Here is a 7,681-nt window from a genome sequence, read left to right on the forward strand (position 1 = left end):
CAACATTGAGAATGTATATTCTCCAGCAAACCAAACTGTGGTTTTGCTGTGCAATATTTACAACCTATTGCATTGTTTCTCCCTCCACCACAGAATGGAAAATATGTGTCATCTTAATGTTGAGCCATCCCATTTACCTAAAAGCCACTTGCAACAAAAAAAAAGGGGGGGGGGGAGTCATCAAACATTGTAGTTTTTGCTTTAAATCTATGTCTGCAGCCCTTATAAATGACATTAGCATGGCAATTTTTTGACTAAAAGTTTTATCAGTCTGAAACAGGTCTTGCCCTAACTCTTCAAATCACTTTACACACAGAAATGATCAACCATTACACAGTGACTTATCAACTGACCTCATAATCTTCAGGAAAAAATTAAATTTGCTGCCATCAGTTGTCCATCAGAAACGGTTTATGAAAAAAGCAAATAATTACATTAAACACAGAAACATCTAAAATGGTCTACATTTAAACAGTTGTTTACACAGATACATATATATTCACTTTTGTGAATATATTGAGATGATCTAACTTCCCTGGCTTAGAGATCTCTGAAAAAGTTTAAATGGCAAACTGTTTTCCTTATTTGCTTATTATCCAGAAAGCTTTTGTTAAGTATCTTATTATGAGCTTAAGCCTTTACAAATCTGACACATCATTTTGATATTTTAATCATATTTGCACATTTATAACCTAATTAACTGAATTAAACCTTTAATGATTTTCTCCCTTGAATAGCTTTATTTCCTTTTTCACATATATGCAAATTTACAATACCAAACTTCTGTACTTTAGAATTTACAAAGGCCCCTCACATGAGTCACATAATGTCTAATGAGATTGGCAAAAAAGATACACTAGTCTTAGCACAAATGAGAAACTGGGGCTCCAGGGGGTGTGATGAGACCGTCCCAACAGTTACTTAGCATTTATTGGTTAAGCCAAGACTCTAATTAGGTCTCCAGACGCAGGTCCAGCTCTCTCTCCTTGCTGCTTCTTAATGAGAACTCTTGGACCTTCCACTATGGATGCATACTACCATCCAAGGTTCTAAGTGAATGATGTATTAAGGTTTATACTGGCAAAAAACAAAAAAAGAGAGGGGCTATTTATCACACGCATTTATTTTTTTTTTCAATTTTTATTTATTTATGATAGTCACACAGAGAGAGAGAGAGGCAGAGACACAGGCAGAGGGAGAAGCAGGCTCCATGCACCGGGAGCCCGACGTGGGATTCGATCCCGGGTCTCCAGGATCGCGCCCTGGGCCAAAGGCAGGCACCAAACCGCTGCGCCACCCAGGGATCACACGCATTTAGTAAGTATTGAATAATCAGAACGTGAAAACTGATGGAAATACTATGCAAGGTTCTTGTAGAGACAGAGTATATGCATGAGAAAAACAGCATTCTTACATTTCACAAACACATCTTGAAGTATTTATTACTGAAATCCAAATGTTTTTTTTTTTTTTTCCTTTCCATAATGAACTACATGTCTGTTCTCTTTAGTAGTAATTGCAGATTTTACCCTACATGTCAACTACTGGCTGCTCACTGCACGAAGTTAAACTAGCTCCAATTTCCTTTTGGCAGTTCTAATGCAAAGCTCGGAGAGTATCTGTAGCCTAATCAATACCTTGCTGTGAGTCTTACTTTGTACTTAAATGCTTGATGGGGAAACCATCTGAATATTCCACTGTACGGCTCTGATACCTGAAATCAAGGAGTGAATTGTGTTGAGGTCATCGACTGTGGACCTTCTCCGTTTGTCCTTCCCACTCAAAAACACTTAAAGCCGGCCTTCGCACAGATGATTTTTTGAACAATCACCAAATTATGCAAGTAAACCCTTCACGTCTTCTTCTCCTCCCTCCCCCACTTTGCAAGTTATTAAGTGTTCTGGTAAATTCTCAGCCAAGAATGACTCATGAGGAAACCCTGCATCCTTGCACTCCCAGGACGAGGATGGCTCTGGCGCATCACAGTTTCCACGTCTTGGTGTTTCCCTCCGTCTCCTCGTGAGGAGAGCTGGGACTTCTCTGTCCTGGAAGGAGAAGCAACCAAGGATTTCGGAGAAAAAGCTTTGCAACCCCACGGGAAGACCCAATCACGCAGGTTGCGGGGAGCAAGGCTGCACACCCTCTTAAAACACGGCCGTCGGATAAAGTCCCTTTCTCCGGTTCCTTCCCTGCTTACCGTTCAGTCCCCGCAGGGTTCCGGGTTGCCCCCCCCACCCCACCCCCCGGCCGCGCGGGGGTCGCTGCCCCCGCCCCTGCCCCACCCCCGTCCCCCGCGCCCCCGCCCCGGCCCCCCCTGCCCCTGCTCCTTCCCCCACCTGACCCTGACCCTGCCCCACTCCCCTGCCCCCACCCCGGCCCCCCCGCCCCTGCCCCTGCCCTCCCGCCCCCTCCCCTGACCCTGTCCCCCCTGCCCTGCCCCCCCCGCCCCTGCCCCCCGCCCCCTCCCCCTGCCCCCCTCCACCCCTACCCCCCCCGCCCCCGCCCCGCCCCTCCCTTTCATCTTTTCCTCCCCTCCCAACTCAACGGAGTCGCACAGCGGAAGAGGGGAGGGTCTCCCCGCGGCCTGTTTGCAAGAAATGAGGCGTGGGAAGAGGGCGCGCTCTCCAAAAAACAAGGGCGGGGGGTTGGAAAACATCTTAACTCAAAATAAAGCACTTGCACCCCGGTCCGCTCCCAGCAGCCTCTCCCCGCCGGAGCCTGCACCCCTCCAGGGCCGGGAGCGCCCCCTCCCGTCGTCCCGTCGTCCCGTCGTCCCGTCGTCCCGTGGCCGGGGCGCGGCTGGCGGCGAGGCGTCCCGGTCCGATCCCACACGCAACCCCGCGAGCCGCCGCGAGGGCCCGAGCGCGCACGGAGCCGGAGCCGGAGCCGGAGCCGGAGCCGGAGCCCGAGTCCCGGACGTCAGCCCACCTCGCTTCGAGAGCCTTCGGCGGCGCCCGTGACCGCCGCGGGCCGGGCCGCCCGCCCCCGCGCCCGGGTGCAGCCGACCAATCGGTGCCCTCGGGGGGCGGGCCCGGCGGCGGAGGCCCCGCCCCCTCCCCGCCGCCGCCCATAAAGGCGGCGCCCGCGCCCCGCCGCGCAGAGCTGCGGCCCCGGCAGGCGGTGGACGATGCAAAGTGCCATGTTCCTGGCCGTCCAGCACGACTGCGGATCCATGGACAAGAGCTCGAGCAACGGCCCCAAGCACGAGGAGAAGCGGGAAAAGATGAAGCGGACCCTGTGAGTACGGCCCTCGGGCGCCCGCCCCGCGCTGCGCACCTGGCGCTCCGGGTTTGCTGCGAACGTGATGACGTTAGGAAACCCTGCGACCCGCGCCTCTGCAGGGAAAAGCAAAAATGTGGAAGAGGGCAATTAGCTAAGTAAGGTTCAATCTGTGTGCGTGAGCCAAGGACTCTCGGGTAGTTTAGGACTGAGAGCATGTTAGATAGGGAGGCGGTGGTGATGAGGAGGATGAGGAGGCTAAGACCTCGCAGGTTGGCTTTGTGGCCCCTGCGTCTAAGGTAGCAGCCGAGGATCCTGGGGCCGAAGCACATCCCCAGCACTGGTGCCTTGCATTATAAGTTCTGATCAGCTTGCACAGCTTCCGGATTGGAATATTTTGGCTGGTTCTGAACATACTCGTTTTAAAATCGCTTTTTTTTTTTTTGACTGAATTGCTTAATTCACCCACTAAAGATTGTGCAGCAAATCATCGTTATGCATCATCTGCTTAAAATGAGTGTTGTAGTTGGGCTGGGGCAGGGGAACTCAGTCTCTCTCTCTCTCTCTCTCTCTCTCTCTCTCGGACACACATACACCCCCTGCCTCATGGCTTCTGGAGTGGTCCAGAGCCTCTTGCTCTAAGGGTAGGAGGGAAATGAACACCCACTGGCTCCAAGCAGTTCCAGTGTTAGGTTTCTTCAAGTGTGAAATGTCTCAGAATTGTAATCAAGGCTGCAGAAAAACTGCGGTCTTTTGTGGGTCAGAAATTGCATCTGTCTTTTTGAAATATGCCATCTAAATTCATTTAAATGTCCTAGGTAGACTTACCCTTGGTTATGAGAGTAGTACTTCTGCTCAGATGAAGGGATGAAACTAATTGCGTTAAGCACGTAGGTGCTAGGTTTAAATGTAAAATGAGTAAGACTGACTTGAAGATTCTTGTTGCTACTGGGTGGCTTTATTTGGTAAAAATGCCTTCAGCTGCCACAGCAATTTCAAACGTTGTCACTTAGTGAATATCTTTTTTTTTTTTTCTTTTTAAGATTAAAAGATTGGAAGACCCGTTTGAGCTACTTCTTACAAAATTCGTCGTCTCCTGGGAAGCCCAAAAATGGCAAGAAAAGCAAACAGCAAACCTTCATCAAGTAAGTTGAAAAATCTTGTATTTGCGAACATGAATAGCTAGCTGCTGAGCTGAAAAGAGGAATTCTGATGTGCACGAGCTAATGAGCAGACCTTCTTTTGCAGGCCTTCTCCTGAGGAAGCACAGCTGTGGTCAGAAGCGTTTGATGAGCTGCTAGCCAGTAAATGTAAGTTAACCTTTTGAATTTGATCCATTTCACAAGATATCACAAATATCACAAGAGTCCACAAAGGTGTTCACAACAGAAAAGCAGATTGCTCAAGGGGAATTCAAATTTGCAATCACTAAAGATCTAATGCCTATTTTTCTCCTTTATTTCCTGTTTAACCATAGAAATACATGGTTTCTTCACTGTAGATAGGGAAGGAAAAGTAGCCCAAATTGTAGGGGCAGTTGCTCTTCCTTAAGGTTGAATTGAATCAGCTTTTTCCATTGCATACAAGGTTTCCAGGAGGTTTGGAGCCCAGAGAATTTAGGTTCCCCTCTAAATATTTGCATTAAAAGCAAAGTTAAGTATATTTTGTAGCAGTGTGCCAGCTTATGCATTTTGCCTATTAGCATCTTAGTCTTTAAAAGGCTAAATTCTGAGGGTTACAAGTTTGAGTGAAATATAGAAAATTGCCATCATTTAGAAATAATAAAATATAGGGATGGGAGAATGGTAGTTCTGGAAAAATTTTAAGGCATTAATTGGTCACCCAATTTACATTCTGCATGTTTTTTCCCCCCTTTCTTCCTCCCCAGATGGTCTTGCTGCATTCAGGGCTTTTTTAAAATCTGAGTTTTGTGAAGAAAATATTGAGTTCTGGCTGGCCTGCGAAGACTTCAAAAAAACCAAGTCACCCCAAAAGCTGTCCTCCAAAGCAAGGAAAATATATACTGATTTCATAGAAAAAGAAGCACCTAAAGAGGTAAGGGGGGCAAAAAAAGAACTTCAATTCAGCATATTTTGAATATTCTTAGCACCAAAATGAAACAAAAAGACATTAAATTAAAGGGGGGAGGGACAAGATTGTTTCAAGAAACTAATTCTAGTTTTTAATTCGCTTAATTTCATTTCTTCAATGACTTGGCTAATGAAGCTCATCACACATTATAGTTTTTGCTGCTTGTTTTCAACGATTAAATAGGTATCAGTCCCTAGCTTTGAATATGGAATAAACCACTTTTTTTTTTTAATTTCAGATAAACATAGACTTTCAAACCAAAACTCTGATTGCCCAAAACATACAAGAAGCTACAAGTGGCTGCTTTACAACCGCCCAGAAAAGGGTCTACAGCTTGATGGAGAACAACTCTTATCCCCGTTTCTTGGAGTCAGAATTCTATCAGGACTTGTGTAAAAAGCCACAGATCGCCACAGAGCCCCATGCTACATGAGACGAAAAGGGGAGCCCAAGAGTGGAGGACATTTCATTTTGTTCCTAAGGGGAAAGGCTGCGACCTTCCAAAAAGACTGACCTTGAATTTAGCCTGGGTGTTCAGGAAACATCACTCAGAACTATTGATTCAGAGTTAGTGAATCAGGAAGCTGGTGACTGTGTAGGAGAAGCTTGTGTTGGGACGGCTCCCATAGCTCTGTCTAGAACCCAGGGAGAAGGTGGTCCAAATGTGGTGTGTCTCACTCACACTGGAAAGGCAGGAATGGGAGACCCAAAGGTCTGATGTGACACTGTTGGTCCAAACACATTTAAAATCAATAGGTCTGGGATTATGTGGCCTTAGCTAGCTGGCTGTATATCTTTCCCTAATTCAGTCCATTACCACATAGTGGTTTTAGTTTTAGTTATTTAGAATAAGTAATATTAAAATGTTTACTGTGTGCAAGGGTGTTGAAGTTCATACGACTACAGATCATCAGTACTGTTGTCTCCTGTAACACTAAAACTGAAATGGTCTGTTTGAATTGTTAAGTGTTAGAACAGAACGAGTGCTGTTGTGTAGGAAACTACATTGTTCATGATGAGTGCCAAAAACTGTCCTGAAGGCAGCTAAACTTTGACGTGGTCTTTGAATACTTTTAATAAATTTATTTTGATAAATAATGTCATTGACTATTCGGTTCAGACATGGGGGAGGGGGTTGTGGGTTGTGAGGGAGGGGAGGAGTGCTGTTAATATGGCAGCTACAAGAGAAACCCTTTTCCAGTAAAGGAGAGGTACACCAGGTGATGTGCCTGTCGAGTAAGCATTGACAGTGCTCAGAAATGAGAAGTGATAGGAGTTTGTCTTCCCTGCAGTTAACGTCTCTTTTAAACCTAATAAACATTAGGTAGACCAAGAAAAGTCAGACCGCCTCCTTAGAACCACCCTGGGATCAGACTTTCTAATATAAGCTTGTTGTTAATGAAAACAAAAACCACTGACCTTAAAGCCCTTCGTGGGTATCTACTAAAGACTAGCTGAGAAGTAAAATAACGTAATGGAGACAAAGCACCAGAATAGTTCACATAACTCAGCTTCTCAAATGAAAAAAGAAACCAAATAAGGTGAATGTAGGCCTGCCTTTTTTATTTCCCCTGGTTCCAGGCTCCCCTACAGGGTACTGGCATGAACTTCCAAGATGCATACCTGAAATTGTTCACCTCCATGATCAATACAAAAATCAGAATTTTCCTGATTCTCCTTCTTCCTCTGGCCAATAAAGAAACTGACTATGTTATGTCAGCTTATGATGAAGGCAAAAGAAGCACACTTTGTTCTTAAACTTCATCGAGGAATGTGCTCTTTTCCTAATCAAGGGTGAAAGGACTAGAATCTGTTATTTTTTCAAACCGGTTATTTAGAAAAGGAATACTCTTCTTCAGTAGGCTTCTTTTCCAACTTCCTTGATTATAGTCTTAGTTTTAGAAAGGAGAGAGAGAGCCTTCATCTCAGATTTGCAAGACTGAACCTAAGCAATAATTTCTCATAGCTTTATGACCTTGGGAGTCCTCATCTTCCCCAGTTCCTCAATGTACATCTTCCTGTCTATCCCACTGCCTGGGAGGTAGTAAGGGGCTTTAAAGCACTTAAAAAAAAAAAAAAAAAAAAGCATTCTGATTTGCCAAAAGAAAAATTGACAACACCATCACCTCCCCTCCACCACTACCCCCCCACACACACATACCCCATAGTTTAAATACTGTCTTCATTGTGCTGGCACTAATTTCCATTTTACCCAAAGTGTCTGGTGTCAACAGTCAAAAGCTCCATGAAAGACTGCCTCTTCCACTCCTGCAACACCACCAGCCAGGATAATACATAATAGGTGCTCTATAAACAGTGTTTGAATAAATGAATTCTGAAGGGTTATTGAAAGAGACATTTCTTAAGAGAA

At 45.6% G+C, this 7,681-nt stretch overlaps 1 protein-coding gene and 2 long non-coding RNA genes across 3 annotated transcripts; 2 read left to right on the plus strand and 1 right to left on the minus strand.

Moving 5' to 3' along the window:
• The first annotated feature begins 951 nt into the window (after positions 1-951).
• LOC140627042 (uncharacterized) lies at positions 952-1,332 on the plus strand. The gene is made up of 2 exons (XR_012026005.1): positions 952-1,046; positions 1,158-1,332. It is a non-coding gene; the product is annotated as an uncharacterized lncRNA (long non-coding RNA).
• Positions 1,333-1,415: 83 nt separating this feature from the next.
• LOC140627041 (uncharacterized) lies at positions 1,416-2,852 on the minus strand. Its single transcript, XR_012026004.1, has 2 exons — positions 2,663-2,852; positions 1,416-2,045 (listed from the first exon to the last, which is right to left on the minus strand). It is a non-coding gene; the product is annotated as an uncharacterized lncRNA (long non-coding RNA).
• Positions 2,853-3,076: 224 nt separating this feature from the next.
• RGS2 (regulator of G protein signaling 2) lies at positions 3,077-6,408 on the plus strand. The gene is made up of 5 exons (XM_072815053.1): positions 3,077-3,237; positions 4,263-4,364; positions 4,468-4,529; positions 5,108-5,274; positions 5,549-6,408. The coding sequence occupies exons 1-5, from the start codon at positions 3,128-3,130 to the stop codon at positions 5,741-5,743; spliced, it is 636 nt and encodes a 211-aa protein (XP_072671154.1). The 5' UTR covers positions 3,077-3,127; the 3' UTR covers positions 5,744-6,408.
• The last annotated feature ends 1,273 nt before the right edge of the window (positions 6,409-7,681 follow it).

The sequence above is a fragment of the Canis lupus genome, chromosome 38 (assembly GCF_048164855.1).
Source record: "Canis lupus baileyi chromosome 38, mCanLup2.hap1, whole genome shotgun sequence".
Classification (NCBI taxonomy): domain Eukaryota; kingdom Metazoa; phylum Chordata; class Mammalia; order Carnivora; family Canidae; genus Canis; species Canis lupus.

Bases quoted from the DNA above. Each gene is read 5' to 3' on its own strand.
- RGS2 (XM_072815053.1), top strand. From the start codon at position 3,128: ATGCAAAGTGCCATGTTCCTGGCCGTCCAGCACGACTGCGGATCCATG. The intron at 4,365-4,467 runs GTAAGTTGAAAA...CTTCTTTTGCAG, and splicing joins AAACAGCAAACCTTCATCAA to GCCTTCTCCTGAGGAAGCAC. The intron at 4,530-5,107 runs GTAAGTTAACCT...CTTCCTCCCCAG, and splicing joins TGAGCTGCTAGCCAGTAAAT to ATGGTCTTGCTGCATTCAGG.